This window comes from Sciurus vulgaris (assembly GCF_902686455.1).
Source record: "Sciurus vulgaris genome assembly, chromosome: X".
NCBI lineage: Eukaryota > Metazoa > Chordata > Mammalia > Rodentia > Sciuridae > Sciurus > Sciurus vulgaris.
Genome location: NC_136471.1, coordinates 17,668,501 through 17,694,756, shown reverse-complemented (window position 1 = coordinate 17,694,756; position 26,256 = coordinate 17,668,501). Strand labels below are relative to the sequence as shown.

At 36.7% G+C, this 26,256-nt stretch overlaps 1 protein-coding gene across 5 annotated transcripts in view; it reads left to right on the top strand.

Annotated features, from left to right (window-relative positions):
* The window catches only part of LOC306651773 (integrator complex subunit 6-like), an 84,689-nt gene extending 63,445 nt beyond the window's left edge, over positions 1 to 21,244 (top strand). For 2 of the 5 annotated variants that reach the window (XM_079124581.1, XM_079124579.1), the window contains 9 exons: positions 7,545 to 7,639; positions 8,638 to 8,748; positions 11,016 to 11,234; positions 12,046 to 12,169; positions 13,425 to 13,567; positions 15,240 to 15,474; positions 18,407 to 18,781; positions 19,794 to 19,887; positions 20,253 to 21,244. In XM_079124581.1, coding sequence (XP_078980707.1) covers positions 7,545 to 7,639; positions 8,638 to 8,748; positions 11,016 to 11,234; positions 12,046 to 12,169; positions 13,425 to 13,567; positions 15,240 to 15,474; positions 18,407 to 18,781; positions 19,794 to 19,887; positions 20,253 to 20,355 — 1,499 coding nt within the window. In that variant the 3' untranslated portion in view covers positions 20,356 to 21,244. Of the gene's footprint in view, positions 1 to 7,544; positions 7,640 to 8,637; positions 8,749 to 11,015; positions 11,235 to 12,045; positions 12,170 to 13,424; positions 13,568 to 15,239; positions 15,475 to 18,406; positions 18,782 to 19,793; positions 19,888 to 20,252 lie in introns of those variants that run through there. The other 3 variants (XM_079124582.1, XM_079124580.1, XM_079124583.1) reach the window with 3 other exon arrangements.
* Positions 21,245 to 26,256: the final 5,012 nt, after the last annotated feature.

The following is a 26,256-nucleotide window of genomic DNA, read 5'->3' as shown; positions in this document are numbered from 1 at the left end:
TTTGAGTTGGTCCCAAGTCTCTCAATATCTCCTTTTCTTGAGTCCTGAGCCCACGCTGCTCCTCCGGATAGCCGCTCGGAGCCCTGGCGCAGCTGATCCAATTCCAAGCGACGTGCGGTGCCCGTATTTCTCCTTCTCTATTATTATTATTGTTTAAACATTTGATAGAATATTTCAGTGAAACTGCCAGGTGCAATAGCATGCACGTGTAATCCCAAGTACTCAGGAGGCTGAGGCAGGAAGATCACAAGTTTGATGCTCACCTCAGCAACTTAGTGAGACCCTATCTCAAAAAATAAAAAAGTGGTAGAGTACTCCTGGGTTCAATCTCCTGTACCACCATAAATAAATAAGTAAGAATTTTTCGGTGAAACTATTTAGGTCTAGAGATTCCTTTGGCAGGGGTTAAATGATTATTTTATTTTTTTCCCATAATCATAAGGTTGTTCGGATTATTTCACTGTGTGGATAATGGTTAGTTGTGCTTCTCTGAAATTTGTCCAGTTCATCCAAATTGTCAGATTTAACTGTGGAGGGTAGTTCTTAGTAATCCGTTATTATCCTTTTGGTATGTGGTTCTATGAGCATATCACTTATTTCATTTGTGATATTGATAGTAGGGTCTCATATTTTTTGTTAGTCTCATTAGAGGATTGTTACTTTAATTGGTCTTATCAAAAAGCAGCTATTTTGTTTCTTTTATCATTTTTCTTTTTCTTTTTCAATTTCATTGATGTCTTTTTGTTATTTCCTTTCTTTGGGTTTGTTATACCTTTTTTCGATTTTCTGGATAGGATCTTAGATTATTGGTTTGAAACTTTTCCTTTTTAAATTTCTCTCTCAGCACTGATGTAATATTAAAATGAAAAAATTGTCAAATTTTAATATCCTATATTTCATTTTAATTCACTTCAATATGTTTTGATGTCTCATGACACTTCTTTGTCTCATACATTATTTAGAAGTATATTGTTTGATTTCCAAGTATTTTGAAATTTACCTGTTACTCTCCTGTTACTAGTTTCTAGGTTGATTCCATTGTGAATGAAACACATACTGCATTACATCCATTCTTATAAATATGTTGACATCTGTTTTATGTCAAATGATACTGTCTGTCTTGGAATATATTCTGTGGATGCTTGAGAATAATGTGTGGCACACTGTTTTTGGCTGGAGTATTTTATAGCTGTTAAATTGTTCCTGTTGGTTAATATTCTGCTATGTTTTTGTTCATTTTTCTACTTGTTCTTGCAGTTGTTGAGACAGAAATCTTGATGTCCCTGACTGTAATTGTGAATTTGTGAGTTTTTTTTCCACTTCTATCAATTTTTGCTTCACATACTTTGCAACTCTGCTTGTTATTTGGTGCATACACATTTGGAAGTGCTGTGTATTCTTCCTGGATTGATCTTATGTAATGTATCTCTTCTAATTTTCTTTGCTCTTAAGTCTACTTTATCAGATATGAATATAGCCAATCCTTTCTTTTTCTTTTTTTTAATTTTATTTTAATTAAAAATCATAAATTTACATAGGGCAATGTTGTTTGATTCATTCTGTTATTTTTCCCTTCACCCCACCCCTCCCACCCCTCTTTTCCCTATCTATAGTCCTTCCTTCCTCCATTCTTACCACCCTCCTTATCCCTAACTCTAAACCTAACCCTAAGCCTAACGCTAACCCCTCCTACGCCCCCCCTTATATGTCCTCATCCGCTTATCAGCGAGATCATTCGTCCTTTAGTTTTTTTAGATTGGTTTATCTCACTTAGCATGATATCCTCCAATTTCATCCATTTGCCTGCAAATGCCATAATTTTATTATTCTTCATGGCGGAGTAATATTCCATTGTATATATATATGCCACAGTTTCTTTATCCATTCATCAACTGAAGGGCATCTAGGTTGGTTCCACAATCTGGCTATAGTGAACTGAGCAGCTATGAACATTGATGTGACTGTATCTCTGGAGTATGCTGATTTTAAGTCCTTTGGGTATAAGCCAAGGAGTGGGATAGCTGGGTCAAATGGTGGTTCCATTCCAAGCTTTCTGAGGAATCTCCATACTGCTTTCCAGAGTGGCTGCACTAATTTGCAAACCCACCAGCAATGTATGAGTGTACCTTTTTCCCCACATCCTCGCCAACACCTATTGTTGCTTGTATTCTTGATAATCGCCATTCTAATTGGGGTGAGATGAAATCTTAGGGTAGTTTTGATTTGCATTCAAAGCCAATTCTTTTTAAATCCTGCTTTTTAAAAATGTAGGATTTCTTTTCCCATCATTTTATTTATTTATTTTTATTTTTATTTTTTGGTACTGAGGATTGAAGTTAGCAATACTTAACCACTCAGCCACACCCCCAGTCCTTTTTTATGTTTTATTTAGAGACAGGGTCCCACTGAGTTGCTTAGGGCCTTGCTAAATTGCTGAGGCTGGCTTTGAACTCATGATCCTCCTGCCTCAGTCTCCCAAGTCACTGGGATTATAGGCATGTGCCAGCTTGTCTGACCCTTCATTTTATTTTTAACATGCCTATGACCACTAAGTTTTAATGAGTTTCTTGTAAACACATTTTGAGTTCACGTTTTTTTTATCCATTCTTCAAATCTTAGCCTTTTAATTGGTGTGTTTAGACATCTGCATTCAATATAATTATTGTTATATATTAGAGCTTAAGTCTGCCTTTTGATATTTTTATTCTCTCTTTGTTCTCTCTGTTTTTCATTTCTCTATTTTCATCTTTCTGACTTGTTTTGGGTTATTTGGACATTTTTAAAAATTTCATCTTCATTATTTCTGTAGTTTTTAAAAATTTTTAGTTATACATGGCAGTAGAATGTATTTTGGCAGAATACACATAGAGTATAACTTATACTCTTAGGTTCCCAGTCTTGTGGTTGTACATGATGTGGAGTTACCCTGGTCGTGTATACAAATACAAGGCTAGGAGAGTTATGACCAATTAGTTCTATTGTCTTTCCTATTCCCCTCCCCCCTCCTTTCCCTTCATTATCCTTTGTCTAGTCCAATCTATTTCTATTACTCCCTTCCCCCACCTCCCTTGTTTGGGTTAGCATCCACAAATCAAAGGCCTAATGTTCTCTCTGTAATGTTTTTGAGTCTATCTGGATAGATCTGTAAGGGACTGTTCTAGATGTTATACATACATAATTTAGGCAGTCTACCAGTGTCATTATCAATTCAAGGGAAATATACAATCTTCACCTTCCTTTACCTTTTTCCATTTATGACAAGATTAGCTTAACTATTCTCTATACATTTAGAAACATATGAGGTAGAACTTTTGTTTCAACTGTCAAACAGAAAACTAAAGAGGAAAAAGAAAACCTATTGTATTTTTGCTTATCATGTTCTTTCTTCCTTCCTGATGCTCCAAGCTTCATTTTTTATTGTTTAATCTCTGTTTCAAGAACTTCTATAGCTGTTTTTTTTTTTTTTATAGGCAGGTCTGCTAGTGACAAATTCTCTTAGTTTCCTTTCATCTAAGAATGTCTTAATTTCAGCCAGGTATGGTGGTGCATGCCTGTACTCACAGTGACTCAAGAGGCAGAGGCAGGAAGGTAGCAAGATCAAGGCCAGCCTCAGCAACTAAGTGAGACCGTCTCAAAGATAAAAAGAATTGAAAATGGAGCTCAGAGGTAGAATGCCACTGATTTTGAACCCCATCACTGGGGGGAAAAACACAAAAGAATGTCTTCTTGAATGATGTTTTCTCTGGATATAAGATTCTCGGATGACAGCACTTATATTTCAACATCTGAAAATTTCTGTGCTACTTCCTTCTACTGTCTTCAATTTCTGGAACAAATCCACTTTTATTATAATTGTTTTACCCCTATAGGTAAGGTGTTGATTTTCTTTACTTTCAAGACATATTTGTCTTCAGTTTTTAAGTTTAATTAGGATTTGTCTTGGCATGTATTTCTTTAAATTAGTTCTGTTTGGAATTTATTTAGCTTCAAGAATCTGTCTGTTTATATGTCTTTCCAAATTTGGACATTTTCAGTCATTATTACCTTGAGTACTTTTTCAGCCCCACTTTCTTTCTCTTCTCCTTCCAGAAACCCAGTGGCATACATGTTTAATGGTTTTTTTTTCTATAATTGCATGAATTTCTGAGGTTCTGATCTTTTTTTTCCATTCTACTTTCTTTTTTTTTTTAAATTACATCATTTCTGTAATTCGGTTTTTCAGTTCACTGATTATTTCTTCTGTCCCCTCCATTCTGCTATTGAGCCCTTTCACTGAGCTTTTTTATTTTGATTATTGTATCATTCAGTCTTAAAATGTTCATTTGCTGCTTTTCTATATCTTTTACTTCTTATTTTCCATCTGATTGCTGAGGTTGTCCATTTTTTCATTTGTTACAAGCCTATTCATAATTATTTATTGAAACATGTTTTATAATGACTTCTTTGAAATTCTTATAGATATTTCTAATTTTGGTATCTTCTTGTTGGCCTCTCTTGTGTTTTAAATTTTATTTTGAAATCTTTCTGATTCTTAGTATGATGAGTGATTTTTCAACTGAAACCTATACTAGGGATAGAACCTGGCCTCACACATGCTGTGCAAGTGCTCTACCACTGAGTTACTTCCCCAGCCCCTTTTTATTTATTTATTTTTTAAAGTTTTGAGCCAGGGTCTTGCTAAGTTTCCTAGGTTGGCCTCCAACTTATGATCCTCCTGTTTCAGCCTCCTGAGTCACTGGGATTATAGGCAAGTACCACTGTGCCTGTCATATGGGTTTCTTTTTTCCATTTTAAAATTGAAGTCTGAGGACTTGTGTGAAAAATAAATTTCAGTTTTATATTAAGATCTGTTATGGGAGCTGGGGCTGTAGCTTAGTGGTAGAGCACTTGCCTAGTATGTACTAGGCAGTGGGTTAAATACACAGCACCTCAAAAAGAAAAGATCAGCTATGATTGGGAAGAAGAAAGGAAGATGTGTCAGAAGAAAGACTAGAGAAGAATAATTTATTTTGTATGAGTTTCTGTATATCTTGTGCTTGACAGCTTATTCTGGTTTATTTACTTTCATACTAATCTAGTTCCTCAGAATGTTATTGCGGTAATGCAGTTATCACTTAAACCATTTTATAGTTGAAATGGCTTATCCAAACTCACTTAGCTAAGGAAGTGACTGAGCTTGCACTCCAACCCAGGTCTGCCCTCTGTAGAAGAGTGGAGTAGAAAGAAAGAAACTGGAAGAGAAAATATCAGTAGCTTTTGAGATATTGGCAGTTTTATTTTACTTTATTCTATACTATTATTTCCTGTTCTTTCAAATATGAATCAGCTAATTATTGATGATGTCTTTACCGCACCATCCTAGAAACCCCATGTGAATGGACATCTAATAGCATAGAAACCATTTTCTGAGCTACAGAAGTAGCAACTAAAGCAGTGTCACTACTATTCATCTAGACTCTGGAATGATTTCTTCCTTCCCCTGACCCTCATTTTAAAAATATGGACAAGAAATATTTACACTAGTCCAGCTCCTTGGCAGAATCGTTGCACTAGGCATTGCTAGAAATACTTGAGTATTACTGACTCTGGTTATCTAATCTATTTGTATCTAAAAGTCTCTCCAGTGTTTTTGTCAGTTTCCAAAAATCTGTGTAATTCCATGTAAAGACACAGTATGATGGGATATTTCCATGGTGTCTTATTTCTTTCTGTCAAGATATGAATGGTCTGTAAAGGACTGGCATGAACCAGAAGTCTCTTCAGATCATTCTTCTTTGCTTTTTTAACCCTATACCAAAGAACAAAATACCTCCATTTATGAATCCATAAATTCATTTCAGTAGGAGTGAATAATTTATTATGGCAGTAAAAGGAAGAAAATATATAGTTGCTCTTTTTTTGGTACTGGGAATTGAACCCAGGGGTGCTTAACCACTGAACCACATCCCCAGTCCTTTTTCTTTTTTTATTTAGAGACAGGGTCTTGCTAAGTTGCTTAAGGCCTCACTGAGTTGCTGAGGTTGGCTTTGAACTCTTGATCCTCCTGCTTTAGTCTCCCGAGTCCCTGGGATTACAGGTGTGCACCACCACAACTGGCTTGTAGTTGCTCTTCTTACTAAAGTAATTCAGAATTTCAAAGAAGAGCCCTAATTGTAGAGAAATTAAGCACGGTTTTATCTCTAGATGTAAAGTATTTGGGTTTTTTTTTTACAGCAAAAATTAATAAAGCCTAAAGAAACAGTAGAGAATAATTTCATGGTATATTTTGTATTGGTAGTATGTGTGTTATTCATTTTGAAGTCTGGGGATGCCAATTTTGAATTATTATATATGCTTTCTTACCCTAGGAAGGAAATAATAAGGTATGAAGGAAATAATGAGATGTTTTAGAAATTTTCATGCAGTATATAAAATGTATTTAGATTTTCAAAATAATTAAAGTGTGAAAAGGTAGAAAATGTCTGCATATTTAAGGTAAATATCTTCAGTTATATTAATGTACATGGTATTCAAGAAATATGTTCATCTGTACAGAATTTCCAACTTCATCCTAACAACTGTATGTGCTTTTACTATCACCCAGTAACTAACATTTATATGACACAAAGTTTGGTTCAAAATGCTTGAACACAGAAAGCAAAGCAATGAAGAGGAAGAGAAACATGGCTGAACAAATAGGAGCCAGTTATGGAGAACCCAAAGTAGAACTTTGAGCTTGCCCATGACTGCCTGGAGACTAGAGGCTTAGCTTTTCTTCTCACATATTTTGTAAAATCTCTTTACCTTGACCTTTCAGCAAAAATAATAACAAATTCTATATTTAAATGAAAGAAATGTTATTCCATCCACCAGTAACTGTGGAGCTGCCCTCAGATGAAATTACTACATTAGAACTATCAATATGTAATAGATAGGAAAAATATTTCAAGTGAATTGGAGTCAATATTTTAATAGTATATCTTATGTGGCTTTGTAGGTGGAAGAGGAATGTGTTTCTCGAGAATTTGTTTCATTTTCTAGAAAAATACAATACAGATGCTCCTTGAATTGTGATGGGGTTAAGTCCAATAAACCAACTTTAAGTGGCAAATGCATCTGATACCCCTAACCTACCAACTGCCCCACGGTAGCTTAGCAACACAGTACACTGTAGAGTGTCAGTCATTTCCCCTGGCAATTGCATGGTTGACTGGGAGCTGCAGCCTACAGTTGCTACCCAGCATTGTGAGAGAGGATAGATTGTGTTGCATATCACTAGGCTGGGAAAAGATTAAAATTCAAATCTCAGTATCTACCGAATTGTATATTGTTTTCACATTGTTGTAAAACTGAAAAATCGTAAGTTGATCTGTTGTGAGCAAGGGTCATTGGTATATAATTTTGATAAATACAACCACCAAAAAAAGACAATAAAGTAGATGGTGGAATATTTATCTCAGTAATTAAAATCTGACGTTTATGGATGCAAGTTACTAATTGCTTGATTTAGATGTTGGGATTCAGGGCTGAAATAATGTAATATTCTATTTGGTTTTCTGTTACAGATGACTTGTTTAAAGTTCACAAGCTTAAGCCAAATCTGAAGTGGCGACAGGCTTTTGACAGCTACTTAAAAACTCTGCCTCCATACTACTTATTAGTATGTATTGTTGTGTATATGTATTAACTGTGTCAATGATGATTCTTGTCATAAGAAATGCCAATGAATCAAAAGCTTTACCCTGCCATAAGATAGTTATCTTTTTATTTATTTTACAAATATTTGTGTCGTCACTGTCTTCTCAAACCATGTAAGAATTTAGAGATGTCATGATGGCACAAAAGAGCACTGTTATTTTTTCTATTTTGTTTCTTTTAACTGCCATGGTTATTTTTATGAAACACATCTATTTTTCTCTTATTAAAACTCATCTATGAAATTGTAATTTTGGAATGAAGAATAAATAGGTATTGATTCATGTGTTATACCAACTTCCCTTTTTAACTCTAGAAATTCTCAATCTTGGGAACTCCCTCTGAAAACAAAATTCTGAAGACAGTATTATAGTTGTTTATGGCCTGTCACACATGTCCTAGGCACAGCAAGAAGTGAAGGCACTGTAACCATTACTTGGCCTCATTTGGGGTATTACAGTTTGAGGCAAGTACTCACAATGAATTTGAACTTGTAATGATCTAAATCCAGATTCTCAAACCTATTTCAGAGGTCGATGTGGTAACTTAAAGCCAATTTTCTAGAGGTGAAAAGGCAGAATCTTCAATGGGACCATTGGTGTCACTGGGAGGAGAAATTGGGGTGTGTTGGTATTGACCATGGCAGGAATGGGGTCCGCAATAAAATGCAATGTGAACCAATTTTATGACCTTGGAATTAAGACTGAAAGCAATTTACTTGTTTGAATTTGCTGTTACTTGCTCTTCTTATCCCACTCTCTTCTGATTTTTTTTTTTTTTTACTTTCTGCTCCTTACCTCTCTGCTATTTTCATTGCCACTTTTTAATGTTCCATGTTTGGTTTTATGTGCAGCACCTTGACTTCTAAAAAAATTAATCATGTCCCTTTGCCCCTTATAACTGAACTTTGAGTATTTTAAGATTTATTCTATTCTTACTGTTGTGTATTTTGTTTCCTTATAGCCATTAAAGAAAGCACTAAGGATGATGGGAGCTCCAAATCTGATATCAGATAATTTAGATTGTGGACTTAGTTACAGTGTTATCTCTTACCTTAAAAAACTCAGCCAACAGGTAGTATTGGTAAAAACAAACAAACAAAAATCCTTTGCCCTCAGAAGTGCATTTCCTTATTCTTTAGTATAATTGTAATTTTTTTTCCAATTAAATGTGTATATATCTCTACACTTTATGGGCTAGTAATAATGTGATTTTCTATGGCTTCTAACTTCACCATTAAACTGCAGTTAAGGGTCTGTCAGTATCATTTGATGCTGTGCCATTTTTCCTTCTGCCTGCTAGTTTGTCCTACTCACAACTGGCTGATATTTTGTGGCCTAAGCCGGGCAGAGGCTTAATAGAATTCTCTCCTGGTTTCGCATTTCGTCTATCCTCAACCTAGTTTCTCCTTGAATCACTTTGGGCTAGAGCATCCCCCTTTTGTAGGTCAGCACACTGAGGCCTGGTGTGGTGAAATGAGTTGATTGAAATTCATTTTTAGGCAGCATGTAAAGGACTCACACTCACATGCTAGCCCTTGGATAAATGGCCACCTGCTTTTCCTTGGAGAGGGGGGAGATGAGACCAGTGTTCCTCAACCTGAAGAGTGGACTGCAGCCTCCTCTCTTCTTGCCCTCACCCTCCATCTGTTCATTTAGACCCCACCTCATGTGCCATTTTTCACCTTGTCCCTTGGCTGCCCCTCTCTATTAGTACCTCATTCTCCACTCACCCCTCCTTACCATACTTCTCACCTCTACCTAGCCCAATCTTGTAGGATGAAAATATTTAGGCACTATTGAGTTAGCGCTCTACTACCATACCGTTGTTCTATATTATGTGACAAATTCAGGCAACAGTTTTACTCTCTTATGCAAATTATATTCCCAGGTAGGGAACAGTAGTAGCATTTGCAGTGACTGCAATGCTTCAAACTGAGTATGTTTGGAAGTTTGACCTTTAGAAAACCAAGAATAGTAAGCAAAGTGTCACATTTTACTAAAAGACTGAAAGGAGTTCACAACTGGAATGCTGACACGTCTTGCTAGGAACTGGCAAAAAACCTTAAAAAAGTACTCTCAGGAGCTTCCTGGCTCCTACTGATCCAGTGTGCCCCAAATGCAAAAGAAAGTAAAGGCAAACCCAGAGAGCTTATCTGCCAAGTGTTCCCTAACCCCTTTTCCTCTCTGCTAAGTTTTTTTGTTGTTGTAAATGTTTTGGTTTGGTTATTTATCTATCTATTGATCCATTGATTTTTTTTAAAACTTCTTGTTTACCTTAGGCCTTTAAGGCTGTGTCAGCAGGGTGTGGCCACAAGGAAGAATAGTGAACCGGGATGAAACTAATGCAAGCTCTGGGACCTTCTGGGGCACATTGCTTGTATAGTTTTATAAGTGAGCTTTCAAGATCATTTAATGAAACAAACTGTTCATTTACTCTTATATTTCATGACTTAAGAATTTTTTAGAGCTAATAAACATAGACTGAATTCCAACTATTAGGGAAAATCAAAAATTATCCATGACCAAACCAAAATAAATCCAAAATTATTTGGGGGCTTAATGGATATTGGTAGAATTTTATCTTTTAGAGAGAAAGATATCATAAATAATTTATAATATCTCTAATTACTAACTTAATTACTACTTGAATAACTATATCACCAGTGTTCCTTGAACTATCTCAGATGTATATAGAGCACAAAATATGTCAAATATCTTGCTGCAATGCATTCTCAAGCAAAATTAACCAATATAGTATAATAATGTCTATTAAAAGGATTTTTCATTTTACATTAGTGAAAAGCTTGTTGAGAACATGTTATAAATTATTAGTTTGGTAACATTTGTTAAATTAAGCATTCCCTTATAAGACTTTTTTATATAGTCCAATATTAAAAATAAACAGTTTAATTTTTAGATATAATGCCAGTCTGTATAATCTGAATTTTAGCACTAATTTACATGTGTAAATACTGATTCTTAAACCTTTATGTCTGGGTCTGAAACAAATATGTTGATACAGACTAGATTTTATAGTAACAAAATGTGCTTTTAAATGACTATGAATGAAATTCTTACCCATGGTCTCCATTCTCTCCACAATTCAACCATAGTTTTGACAATAGACAGGAGACAAAATGTATTATTTGCCTTTCCAGCCCCCTCTTTGTTCGCTGTCGTAGTACAGAGAAGCACAGGAAAATGTTTAATTTTCTGTTTTTCTGTGACTTGCAATTGAAATTGTTCTGTGAGGTTCTTAAAGTATTATCTTTCTTAAGTAGTAAAAATGACAGTAATAAGGTAGATGTTTTCATAACATACTATGTACTTTCATTTTAGACCAAACTAGAGTCAGAACGAATATTAGCGTCAGTGGGGAAGAAACCTCCCCAGGAAATTGGTATCAAAGTGAAAAATCATTCTGGAGGTGGTACGTCCTTGGCGCACAATAAGAGTTTTAGAAAACTATTGAAAGAAATCACAGGGGAAACTGCACTGAGACTGACAGAATTGAATACCAAAGAATTTGCTGGCTTCCAAGTAGGGCTCTTAAACAAGGTAAATTGTGACATAAAGAGATTGTATTTGTTTGAACTTGTCTGATACATTTATGTTATTCACATTGCTTTAGTTTTGAGATAATGACAGTCTTATTTTGAAGTTAGTAGTTATTAATAGAACAGTTTAGGAATTCTCCTGCCAACAGAAGCCAAGATGGAATTAAATGTACAAGAAATGTTTGGGAAATAACACCCATGAGATCCTGTAGGCTGTCATGCTGCTCTAGCACCTGTGAGAGGAGTGGGCAGGAAGGAGGACTAGGAACAAAGAGACTCAGATATTTGGTGCAGCTTGGAGAAACTCTAGGCCAGTCCAATGGGGACCTCTGGTGTCAGGTTTTCCCATGAGGCGGTCCACTGGCAGAACTGGTCAGGCCCTATCATTTCCCCCATTCTTAGGAGGAGCAGGACCTCAGATCAATGCTGCAACAGTTGCCTAAGGCACTGCAGCCGAACTCAGCTCACTGTAATCCCTGCAGTGTCAGTCATTGCTGTCTTGTGGGGGATTCCAGCAGCCCACCTCTATGGCTGCCAAAAGAGTATGTCTAGATTACAAGCAGTGGCCCTACAAGGTGGCCACAGGAATAAATCCCAGGGTTTGGAATTTAAAATGATATACTTGAAGAGGAATATTTCTAGTGGCTTTAATAGTTTGGCGGGTGTCTTAGAATAATCAGTACAACAAATGGAAATTTTCCACTGTGAAAATTCTACCATAGTTAGTTAAATATAGCTCTCTTTGAAAAGATTTTAAGAGGGTTAGGTATTACATTTCTCAGGAGTAATTGAAATTGTTTCATTTCAAACAGGATTTGAAACCTCAGACACACAGAAATGCTTATGATATTCCACGCAGAGGTCTTTTGGACCAGTTGACCAGAATGAGATCCAATCTGCTGAAAACGCACAGGTTTATTGTTGGACAAGATGAAGGTAAATGGAACAGCAGAGTAATTTTCACTTGGAAAATGCCAGGCATGACTTTTACGAAAGTGTCTATTTCATCATGAGTAGTTTATGTTGTAATAGTTTGTTTAAAGTTTCAAGTGCCTGTTTTCGTGGTATCCCTACATCTCCTCAGGCACAATTTATTTTTCAAGTTTAAAGGCAAGCGTGCATTAATCAGCACACATACCACACTCACCATGCTTTACCTAAACCCCAACAGACAGTATGTTTATGCCGATAAAATAGGCATTGAAATTGACACTGAGAATTTTTGTAGTTTGTCCAGGTGTAGCTCAAAGTGACAGAACCTAGGTATGTCAGATTCCCCAATCTGTACACCCACAACTCTACCACCCAGCCTACTGTGATAAAGAGAATACCTCATTTCTATAACAGTGATGAACTCAATAGTAATGAACTAGAGAATTATGGCTGTTTGCAATTTCCCTTTACTCAATTTTGTTCAATTTAAATGGATTCACCAATTCAGCAAAATCATCAAATCTTACTTTGGCCAATCCTCTGAAATCTCTCAAAAAATTTTGTGTAAGGGGACTTTTCTAGAAAGATAGTGTACACATTTAACTAAATCCTCAGAGGTTATGGCCCACTAACCAAGATTCTCTGTATGATAAGAGAATGGCATGGGATCTAAGATCTTACGAATGGAACAGAATTGTAGTGTTTTGGGTTGGGGTGGAAGGTATGAAGCAGGTCAGTCCATTCTTTTTTTTTAAAATTTGTTCTTTTTAGATATATATGACAGTAGAGTATATTTTGATATATTATACATCCATGGAGTATAACATATTCTAATTAGGATCCCATTCTTGTGGTTGTACATGATGTGGAGTTTCACTGTGGTATATGCATTTATCAACATAGGAAATTTATGTCCATTTCATTCTGCTGTCTTTCTTATTCCCTCCCAACTTCCTTCCCTTGATTCCCCTTTGTTAATCCACTGGAAGAATAGAAGGTCAGCCCATTTTTAAACCGAGTTTGAAGGTAAGGGAGTTGTTCTGGTCCTGAAGACATGAGCCTGAAGGCAGTAGTAATAGTAGACTAAATAACGATTGTAATGAAGAGAGAGATGTTTCAAAATCCCAGAATGCCAGAGTCAAGATTTTAGACTTTATTTGATGCCAAGACGCACATTGTTGAACCTGATGCTGATCATGTCATCTCAAAAGTCACTCCAATTTTATAACATCAGTTTCATTGCTGGTGATTTTTACAGATTCCCTTCATAGTGTTCCAGTTGCACAAATGGGTAACTATCAGGAATATCTAAAGACAGTGGCCTCCCCACTACGAGAGATTGATCCAGATCAACCAAAAAGACTGCATACTTTTGGCAATCCATTTAAACAAGATAAGAAGGTAGGATGCCTATTTATATTTGTGTCTAAATTGTGATAGTGCTGTAATTCCCTTCTTTTTGGTAATATGAATATAAGCAAGAGATAAAATGTGACACCAGGACTCTTTGTGGATGGAAGTGGGAGACTCCTGATGCAAGAATGTGTTGAGTGAGTAAAATAAGAGCTGCAATTTTTTGAGTATCTAGTAGGAGCTGGTGTCTTCAATGATTACATTTTAATGCCTACAACCATTTTGTAAGGTGAACACTACTGTCTGCCCAAAGGCTTATATTGTGAGCTAGGATTTGAACCCACATCTTTCTGGCTCCAGAGTCTATATTCAGTTATACCATCACACATTAATTTCTTTCATATTGGGATTACCAATTATTTCCTCTAATTCCATGAATCAGATCAGCAGTGCTCTGAGTAGATGATGATGAGAGTGCCCCTTGAAATATGAAGTATTAGGTGATGTCAGTTTTTGGAATTTTCACACTAGAGATCTAAATGTGGTATATATATGATGTACTGACTTGACCATTTTAGCTTGAAAACAAATGAGATTATGTTTGTACTCATGGAGGAGACCACTGCTATTAAGGGACAGACCAGGCAGTAATCCTTTTTATAACAAAACTGGACTTAAGGTGTTCCACCTCATTGCAATGCTTAACTAATTGAAGAATGTTTTATCTTTCTGTACCTTGGTTTCCTTACTGTAGCATTTGGAATAATAATTGCACCTAACTTGCAGAGCTCGATGGAATATTAAGCAAGTTAGAACATGTACACTGTTTAGACCATTACTAAGCATGTAATAAATGCTCAGTGAAAGTTTTTTCCCCTTCCAGTATAGTATACGGGGGGGTCCTTTGGAAAAGTCATTTTTCATGATTTTGTTCAAATAATAGGGTATATACTCTTGTGTTAGCCTTCTATATTGCTGACTCTCATCCTTCATCTACCCCCCAAGAGCAAAAAGCCTCCTCACTCCTTTTCCAGCACCAAAGAGAACATATTTGAATTCAAATTTGAATTTCTAGTGGAGGAATTACATTTTTCTCATCTATCTGCTTTCAATAATCGTAGCATTCTGTATAGTGACAATCAGTGTTTCTTAATGATGAATTTAAAGCACAAAAGCACCAAAAGGAGAACTTACTTCCCCTACCAGGGGTTATGCAAAGTGGTTGATACTTCTCCAAAAAGGTAGCTATGGGTTTTTCCCGTTTTGGTTGATCAGAGCTGGTCATTCCTGAAGCTATCTGATTAATCATTATCCTAGCATATTCGGCCTTGGACAACACCTTGTATGTTAATTTCCTCCTTGTTCCACTTAGATTGAATTAGAGTCTAAGTGCCATTTTCTATTTTTTTTTCTTAGAATTATTATTTTTAAAAAATATTTTAGTTGTAGATGGACATAATACCTTTATTTTATTTATCTTTATGTGGTGCTGGGATCGAACCCAGTGCTAGGCTAGTGCTCTGCTACTGAGCCACAACCACAGCCCCCTTGAGTGCCATTTATTGAGAACAAAGTTGGTAAATATTTGGCCTGTGTTTATACTTATGTAAAGTAATGTAATGTGCAATTGATTGATTTTATATGCATAAGACTAGTGTTTGCAGTTTTTTGATAGTGGAATTTTTGTCTTTAATGGAATATGTTTGTTAATGTTTTTTAGGGAATGATGATTGATGAAGCAGATGAGTTTCTAGCAGGGCCACAGAACAAAGTGAAACGTCCTGGAGAATTCAACAGTCCTATGTCATCTAAGAGAAGGCGGAGTATGTCCCTGCAGTTGAGGAAACCACAAACACCGCCTACTGTAACTAACCATGTGGGCGGAAAGGGACCACTCTCAGCTTCGTGGTTCCCATCTTATACAAACCTCATAAAACCCACCCTTGTACATCCAGGTATAGAGTAGTGGTTGTGATTTCCTTATGACTCCTAGAGGACTAAGACACTAAACAGTTTTATTTTCCTTTGTATTCCTTTTTCTGTGCTTAGTTTTTGTTCATTAAGTAAATCATTTATTAAACCATCTATGTGGTAGGTACAAAAGGCCCCGTGGGGAGCAGACAACATGTTTCAAGGATCTTTGGGTATATGAGGAGAAGAGATTCATAGTAACACAGTGATTAACACATGGTATTAACATAGTAATTACTAATTAATTCATAACCTACCAAGTAAGTAAATACAGTAACTAATGGAGAGATGGAGAGTTATGGGCATGTTTGTTGCAACCATTTGGAGCAGCTTCAAGAGTTGTGACAAAGTAGGTTTCTAAGGCAGTTGGAGCAGATGGGCTAAGAGGGTGAATCTGCACTTGCTCCCTGTACTATCACCTCCTGTCCATGCTCTAACCAAGCGCAGCCTGGGCTCTGCCTCCTTGACCCCACTGAAACCCTTCTCAGGCTCACCAGTGTCTGCTGCACCTTGCCATTACTTCTCAACAGCATTTAACACAGTTGACCCCTCCCTTCTCTATGAAGAACTTCATGGGTTCCCAGATATCTAGTTTCCTTTTCCCTTTAAAAATCATCCTCTGTTTTCTGTTTTTTTTCCCCCATTCTTTCCCACCTCTAGAAATTAGAGGGCCCCAAAGTCCAATTCCAGGGCACCCTCTCCTCACTGTGTTTTCTCCCTGGTTGATCCCATGCAGTCTTGGGGATGTAAATTTGATTTATATTTTAACCACCTCAATATTTATACCTCTGGTCTACAGCTTGCTCCTTAGCTCCAGATTCTCATTTAATCATGGACATGGCATCTTCACTTAGGTGTCTAATAGACATATAAAACTCAGTGGGGGGCTGGGTTGTGGCTCAGTGGTAGAGCACTTGCCTAGCATGTGTGAGGCACTGGGTTCGATCCTCAGCACACATATAAATAAATGAATAAAAATAAAGGTCTATCCACAACTAAAATATATATATACATATATATTAATATTTTAAAAAATTCAATAGGTTGCATGTGTTTCAACTAGGCTCCCAACCTTGCCCCTCTCCAAAATAACTCTACTGACATCCTTATGCATGGCAATTAATGACATCATCCAGTGGCAGGCCGGTAAATCTACAGCATCTGTGGGGATTGGGATGGCAGAGAAACTCTAGCCTATAGCATTTGCAGATTTCTCTAGAGTAAATAATGCTAATATTATTAATGCCAGAATAGCAATCTGAGACTATTGAATCAGACTCAGGAAGAATTGGGCACAGTTCACTCTCAAGAGCAGTATCCTGCACCCCCCTGGCACAGTTATTTACTCAGTGGTTCAGGTGGCACACTTCAGAGTCACCATGATTATTATTTTATTCTTTTCTTATGTCCATCCATTTAGTAAGTCCAGGAAACTTGACATTCAATATAATCCCTGTACACTACCATCTCTTTGTATCCCATGAGTCTACACTACCATGATCTCTCACCAAGCTACTATGATAACTTCTTTTCTGACCTCCCTGATTCCCATTCTTGGATTTGTTTGTTTTGTTTTGTTTTGTTTTTTTGTACTAGGGATTGAACTCAGGGGCACTTAACCACTGAGCCACATCCCCAGCCCTTATTATATTTTCTTTTTAGAGATAGGATCTTGCTAAGTTGCTTAGGGCCTCACTAAGTTGCTAAGGCTGACTTTGAACTCATGATCCTCCTGCCTCAGTTTCTGAGGCATTATAGGCGAGCACCACAGTGGTCAGGCTATGATTCACATCCTTGCTCCTAACTCACTCCTGGCCCTGCAGTGAGAGTGATGGTGTCAGCCCATTCAATGGGCCCAAGCCATGTCCACCCTGGAAGGGTGTCCTCCACTTTCCCAAGCACTCAGAACACAGCCTCACGTCCTGACTGTGGGCCACGGCCTCTCCTGGGTGCCTGTGGCCTGCTCCTCTCTCTCTGCCTCTGTCCTCCACTCCATGGTCCTCAGCAGGTCCCCCCTCTGACCCTTACCCTCACCCCCCTGCAGCCTGGCTGTGTCCCTCTGCATCTGCATGAGCCTGCTCTGTCTCCTCCTCAGGCTCTGCTCAGAGGACACCACCCAGAAGTCCCCGCCACCGCCCTCAGCCCTGCAGGCTCCCTCTGCTGCTTCCTCTCATTCCCCTGCTCACTTCTTCTGCACAGCAGTGCAGCTGGGATGGCTTTGGGGCTCACCATGCACTTCCTGTCTGACTTCCCATTACGCTGCAGGTTCCATCAGGGCAGGGACATTTTCTGTCTGTCTTCTTCACTGCTGATCCCCAGCTCTTAGGACAGCAAAACATGAGTAAAAGATATAGACGTGTCAGGCTTGGAGTAAAAAGAAACCTGACTTTGACACAGAAGGGAAAGATAAGGAAACTCATATATAGATAGGGATTTGGGTGATGTAGTAGAGAAGAGTGTTCAGCCCCAGTGCATTTTCTCAGAATATTTGATGTAGAAAGGAGGCAGAATGGTCTATTCATGTTACCTGGCTTAAAGCTCAGGTAACTCAGGTAGCTCAGGTAATGCATGGCAGTTTATATGTGACTTTGAGAAGACATGACATCAAGTAAGATTGGTGTTTTTCACCTTGTAAAGAGTAACAGTCCGTCACTAAACCATGAGTTCCAGGGACTTCCAAATGTTTGTTAGTTGTACTATCTCAGTTTTGATGTTTTCATAGAAGCAAGAGTGAAGAAGATGGTAGTGTTGTATTATCTTCTTGAGCTCAGTGTGAGGGTCTCAGATCTCCACCTCATACATCTTCCTACTTTATGAAATTAATAACTTCCTTGAAACTGAGGAGCACAGGACTATATCTGTGGGATTGACATAATGCACCCACCTCATAGCTCAAATTCTTAAATTGCTTTCCAGATGCTACTGTCATTCATGATGTGCATGAAGAGAATATAGAATATGGACAAACCCCACCTGATGGCTTCTTATCAAAATCTGCTTCAGCAGAGCTTATGAACACAATGGGAGATGGTGTTCCACCCAGCCAATTGAATTCTCTGTCTGATGACTTCACTGGTCTCAGGAGAGATGGACCGTTTCACAAACCTGGTAATAACGTACTTATAGGAGGAGCCCCAAACTGCAATCTCTCTGTAGATGACCAAAAAACTGCAGTAGTATCTTCTCTGGGAACTGCATCAAATACATTGCATATCACTCCTGCAATGGCACAGGGAATCAATGCTGATATAAAACATCAATTAATGAAAGAAGTTCGAAAGTTTGGACGAAGTAAGTAGGAATATCTATCAATAATATAACAGTAAAACAAGAGGTACCTCTCATTCTATGGTTCAAAAAAGATTCAACCTACCTCTTGATGTGCATTTTGGGCAACATTGGGTTCTCATATAATTTAATACAATTCCTTTTGACTTTAACTAAAAAGATACAATCCCCTTTCTCATTGCTTCTTGTAATAGTTCCCTTTTGCTGCTACACCCAATTATTGTTGTGTTTATTACACACATCATGTACCATTTGAGTTGTTTAAAAGAACACAAATATATTATCTGATAGTTTTAGAAGTCAGAATTCTGAAGACACTTTCACTGGGTTAATATGAAGGTCTTAACAGACCAGTGTTCAGAGGGCTCTAGGAAGAGTCTTTTCCAGCTTCCAAAGACTGCCTGTATTCCTTGGTTCTTAGCTCCTTCTCCCATGTTTGAGTCAACAGCAATAGCACTTTTTCTCCTCTCTAACCACTACTGTCCTTCCATCTTTTTTCTCTCTGACATTTATTGTTCCATCTTATAAGGATCCTTGAATGATTACATTGGACCTGCACATAAAAACCTGATGATCTCCCCATCTCAACATCCTTGACTTAATTTTATCTGCAAATAAGTTTTAGTAGGTAACATATAAGGTAACACCTTCATAAGCTCCAGGGATTAGGGAAGCTTTGGGCAGCCATTTTTCAGCCTTCCCCTTTGGGTGGTATTTGCAAGAGTTTCCTTAGTAGATACAAGCAGATGTTTTCATTTGAGTGTTTAAACTATATCTAACTTTCTACCCATGAAGAATGATTACTGAGGATGAATGATGATTCAATTTTATATCTCATTCATATTTTTATTACCCTATGTATATTTATGATTACATGAGTGGTATGACTTTATATTGTGTACAACCATAGACATGAAAAGTTGTACCCCATTTGTGTACAATGAATCAAAATGCAGTCTGCAAAAATTTTTAAAAATTTAATAAAAAAATACTAAAGCTGTTTAAATCTCTTCAGACTATGAAAGAATCTTCATTTTACTTGAAAAAGTGCAAGGCTCTCTGGAGATAAAGAAGCAGTTTGTTGAATTTACCATCAAGGAAGCTGCAAGGTTGGTATAAACAAAAACTCTTCAGAGTATGTCTTGTTTTGTTTTAGCAGCAGGGCTCAATGCAAGACAGAGAATAAGCTTTGCCTTGATTTTCTCACACTGTGGTCCTAAGTCATAGTTAAGGCTGCCTCTAGAGGTATTTATATTGATTTTATCTGCATCTACCTCATTCATTCCTCTAGACTAATGTAAGCTTGGGCCTTCAGTTGGCACTCATTGTATTTGTAAGCCATATCTTCCTGGGAGGACAAATTGTATATTCCCCTATAGATTGCAAGTTCTACTTTGTATCCCATTCAGTACCTTGGACACCATAAGTGCTTCTAAGTACCATCTGGTTAATAAAGTTTTCTTGTTTTTTTCAGGTTTAAAAGACGAGTCTTAATTCAGCACCTTGAGAAGGTACTAGAAAAAATAGATTCCCATCACCTTCTCAACAATGTGAATCACATTAACAGCAGACCATAGTGTTAATGCAAAGACAACTAAAAACAAGACAAGATTTCTGAGCTGTAAGACTGGTCAGGATATTGTTGAAGCCTCCAAGAGTCTAAGAAAAAGTGGTGAAGCTTTTAAAGTTTATGATTATCTGACAGTAAAAGTTGGACATTGCCTTAAAAAGTTTTGTGGAAATCATCAATTTTTAAATTTTCTTGTTGATTTCCCCAATTAGAGGAAGGTGGTGTTGTTAATTCAGCAGGCTAAATTCATAAAAACCTGCTGCCCCTACTACAGGTAATAAGGGATCACTCATTTAAACTTTGCCATTTCAGGCATTTTCAGAGTGATGAGGGGCTACCTGCAAGTGGAAGACCACTTGATGGTCTTACAATATATTTTCGAAAGAATAAGCATACAGAATCCAAGTGTTAATCTTGTGTGTGCTGAACAGAACTTTCAACAATTCCTAGTTGTGCCTTTTAAACCATGCAATATTCAGGAAAGTTTGAATCAAAGAGTAAGAAGCTGCTATTTGGGTAACTTATTTCTCTGTGGGAAGGGGCAGGGAGAGTCACCAAACAATCTACCTCCAACTCTCTTCTATTTTGTCTAAAGACATTACAAAGTGCACCTGAGTCTGTCCTGTGCCCTGGCTTTTGTTCTTGCATGTGACAAAGGAACGTCTTCAGGTGGACTTATGTGCTTTGGAAGCACTAAAAGAAAAAAATAATGTGTATGTTTCCTTTAATGTTTATACAAAAATTTATATGGAACAGTATTGTTATGTTTGTATTATTTGTAAAAATTTAAGTATTCAAAGAGATTTTGACTTTGCATATATAAAATAAATCATTTTATTGATTTTCACAGTTTATTGATGATAGAGAAGTGTCTAGTGGTGTGTTTCTTCTGATTTGTTGTTTTCAGAAAACATGTATATTATTAAACAACTAAGAAGATGTTAACATAAGACTTTAAGCTTCCAAATATCACTCACAGGACTGAATGATGTTAGTGAAGTACAGGGGAGACCAGTCCCTCCCAAGAAACACTAAAGAGGAAAAACTGTCAGAATCAAGTTTATTGGATTTCTGGAATATAAGTCAAAAGTTTACAGCAACCAAGCAAATGCTATATCATGAGAAAAACCATTGAACATGTTAGGTGAGCTTTGTAGCACTTTGGTTTACCTTTGTCCATATCCCTCCATGGATTTTTAAGATGGCAGCCTGCATTCCAAGTATGGGTTCCTGTTTCTCCAGAAACAGGCAATGAATGGACCATATTCCCAAGCAATTGTGTTTGTATGTTTGCACCTATCTGGAGGGCTCCCTGTACTGACAAAAGGGGATTAATTGCCTTTGTTTCACGTAACTCCAAAGTCTCTCAGCAGCTATGTGGAGGATATTTCTCAAAAATATTTCAAGGCAGATGAACAAGTTGCAGCAAACAATATGCCAAATGGTTGGAAGGAGAAGCTGGGGCTTAAGACACTTGGGAGAATTAGGACTTTAAAATTCTCCCACGTATACCTGGAAATCTAGGAAACCGTATGCATGCCAACAGTCAGGACTCCTGTCTACAAAAGACCTGAGAGAAGCATCAGATTTCATCTCTTTCTGATCTTTAGACAAGCAGGAAACAAAGTCTAAGGTAAGGCAAAGTTGTAAACAGCCTGTTTAAGTGTTAAAGAAGCATCTCAATAGACAGCCAATCTACTATCACCTGGAGAGTATTTTTTTTTTCTTTTTATTCCAGGCACTTGAGGAAATCTGTTGAATTACTAGCTAACTTTCAAGTTATGGGAACAAAGACTTCAGAAACTATACATGACAAAGATTACAGTCATTAAAATGGTTCAGAAAAGTTAATAAATAAGACAAAATAACCCACAAGTAAACAATAAATCCTGGGAGGAGCCAGAATTTCCAGAGTCATCATATCATAATATTCAAAATTTCCAAATTTCAATAAAAAATATGAGGTTTGCAGAGAAACAAAGTATGGACCAATACTGGGGAAGAGGAGGAAATTAACACAAAGTATCCCTCAGAAGGCATAGGAATTGAACTCAATAAACAAATAATTTAAACAAATGACTTTACTGCCTTCAGTATGATCAAAGAACTAAGGGAAACCCTGGGTAAAGAACCAAACAACCAGGAGAATGATGTAGGAACAAAGAGAGTATGAATAAAGAGAACCAAATAGAAATTATGGACCTGGAATACACAATAGTTGAGGTGGAAAATTCCCTCAAAGGGTTCTGCAGCTGATATGAGCAGACAGAAGAAAGACTGAATATGAAAATAGGATGATTGAAATTATCCAGTGTGGGGAGCAAAAGGAAAAGAATTTTAAAAACAAATAGAAACTAAGAAACTTACCCTTAGCCTAAGTGACATCATCAAGCATAACTTATAGACATAGGATCCCTGGAAAGAATAAAGGGGTAATAAAGAATAAAGGGGTAAATGTTGGCCTCCAACTCCCAAGTTCAATAATAGATATGAATCCATATACCCAACAAGCTCAAAGAACTGTAATGGAGATAAACTGAGAGAAATTAAAATCAAAATGCTCAAAGATAAAGAGACTCCTAAAGGCAGCCAGCCAGAGATAAAACACTTGTCACACCAAGAGATCCACACCAAGATTAGCAGCTGATTTCTCATCAGAAGTGTGGGAGGTCAGAAGGCAATATAAAGATGTTTAAAATTCTAAAAGGAGACTGAATGTGTACCTCAATGGTAAAGCACTTGCCTAATATGATGAGGCCCAGGTTTGATTCCTAGTACTGCAAAACAACAACAAAAAACTCAACCAAGAAGTCCGTCTCGGACCAACATAATCTTCACAAATGAAGGAGAAATTAAGACATTATCAGAAAAACAAAAAATGCAGTTCATTACTAGTACACTTTCCCTATGAGAAAGGGATTTTGATTAGGGCCATGGGAAGGAGATAATGCAGAGTATTGCTTAGGTTGCATAGTTTCTGCTTGAGTGATGAAAACATTTTGGGAGTAGATATTGGTGATGGTTCCATAGCATTGTGAATGTAATTAAAGGCACTGAATTGTACACTTAAAATTGGTAAAAATAGCAAATATTATTATATATTTTAACTATAATTTTTAAATTAATAATATAATCTACCAAAATGCATTGAGTCATATACTTTAAATGGACGAATTATGGAGTGTGAGACTCACTGTAGATTTGAATCTACAAGTAGACAGAAACTGAAAGGATAAAAACAAAATATTCCATGCAAACTAACTGAAAGTGAGATGAGTGTCTATACTAATACCAGAAAAAAAAAAACTCGAAGTCAAAAATTGTTACAAGAGACAGAAAGGATGTTATGTAGTGATAAATAATCCATCAAGAACATGTAAAAATTATAAACATGTACCCCAAAGTGTGTCAGAATAAATGAAGCAAAAATTGACAGATTGAAGGGAGAAATACACTGTTCTATAATAATTAGAAACTTCAATAATGGATAGAACAACTAGTTAGAAAAGAATAAAGAAATAGATAACTTGAACAGTACTATAGCCAATTGTATCTAATAGACACCTGTAGAACAAGCCACTCAACAACAATCAATTACTCATTTTTCTAAACTCATGGAGCATTCTCTAGGTTGATCATATATTAGCACACCAAACAAGTAAAAACAAATTGTAAAATATTGAAAAAGTACCTTCTTTAATTAAAGAAGAGTCAAGCTAAAAATCAAAAAGAGCAGTTGGACATTTAACTCATTATACACAAAATTAAAATGGATCAATACCTAAATATTAGAACTGAAACCATAAAACTCTTAGTATGAAAACTTTGAAGTAAACCTCCATGACCTTGAATTTGGCAATGATTTCTTAGTACATCAAAGCCCAAGCAACAGGGCTGGGGTTGTAACTCAGTGGTAGAGCACTTGCCTACCATGTGTGAGGCACTGGGTTTGATTCTCAGCACCACATAAAAATAAATGAATAAAATAAAGTTATAGTGTCCACCTACAACTAAAAATATTTTAAAGCCCAGCAACAACAGAAAAATGGATATAATTTGATTTTACCAAAGTTAGAAACATTTTTTGCATCAAAAAAGTTGATACATTTTTGTATCAAGAGAATTAAAAAACAATTCACAGGATGGGAGAAAATACTGGAAATGCATACAGGTGATAAGGATCAAGCATCCACAATATTTAGAAAACTCTTTCAACTCACCAACAAAAAGATGACCCTATGAATTATGGGCAAAGGAGATGAGGAAGACCCCAGTGAATATATACAACTGACAAACATGAAAGATGCTCAAAATCTTTAGTCATTGGGGATAAACAAATCAAAATCACAACAAAGTAGAAGTTCACACCTACTATAATGACCATAATTTTAAAAATGAAAACAACAAGTGTTGAGGAAGATGTGGAGAAATTGGAATCATCATACACTGCTGCCAAGAAAATAAATGGTAAATCCCCTGGGGCAAACATTTTTATACTTTTTCTAAAAGCTAAATATTGGCTTATGACCATTATGGGTTGCCATATGACCCAGCAATTCCATTCCTACATACGTTTCCAAAAGACTTGAAAAACAGGTACTTGGAAAAAACTTTTACACAATTGATAATAGCACTATTCACAATAACAAAAAGGTAGAAACTACAAATGTCCATCCATGGGTGATTAGATAAACTGAATGTGATATATGCATACAACAGAGTAGCACTTGGCCATAAAAAGAAAGAAAGAAATGTATTCATACATGCCACAATGCAGATGAATATTGAATATATTAGGTCAAGTGAAAGAGGACAATCAAAATAGGACACATGTTGTGATTCCATCTGTGTGAAATATAAAGAATTGGCAAATCTACAGAGAAAGTAAATTACTAGTTGCAAAGGGCTGGAGAGAAGGGGAAATGAATAATTGATAATGGTTACAGTTCCCCTTTAGGAAAGTGAAAAAAGTCTTGAACTACATAATTGTGTGACAGTTGCACAACATGTGAATGTATTAAATGTCATTGCATTGTATGCTTTAAAATGGTTAAAATGGGGGTCTGGGTTTGTGGCTCAGTGGTCGAGCACTTGCCTAAGGTGTGAGGCACTGGGTTTGATTCTCAGCATCACATTAAGTAAATGAATAAAATAAAGGTCTATCAACATCTAATATATATATATTTTTAAATGGTTAAAATAGTAAATTTTGCATTGTATTTTATATTAACAAGAACAAATTCTCCAGAGCAGCCCAGCTGCCACATGAAGCAGCATGAGAGCCTATGCCCTCCCTGTTCAAACTACTGATATAGAAAAACATGAAATGGAATCAAATCATGCTTTTCTAAGAAATCAGTTACCATCAATAGTGGTATTTTGTTATGCTTGGTTAGAATGTGTTGATCTGATGAAGGAAAGTGTAAAAGAACTCCAAAAAGTAAAACAGCCAAACTTTAGAAGCAAGCGGTGTAATGATGCTCAAGAAGGTTTAGTCACCTATCAATCAAAGTTCAACTATAGAAGCCAGAAATGTAAGGGATGGGTATATTGTTGCTACTGTTACAGAAAATTTGTCTTATGCAATTGTGAAATGTGGTTAAGAAATCTCCATAAGCCAGGCAGCATGGCACATACCTCTAATCCCAGCAACTTTGAAGGTAGAGGTGGGAGGAAATAAATCAGATTTCTCCATCACAGCACGAACTCATCTCTGAACTGGCATTAACTTCCTGGACACATAAATGTTATTCTGGTACCTTATAGAAATAATTGCCTTATAATTTACCATGCTACCTGAGCTGCCATCTTAGGTGTTTTCTGATTCACCAATTCATAGTGATGAATGTGCAAAAAATACTTCCTTATCAAAGGAAAGACATAGAAAGATCAGACTCAGGTACTGAAG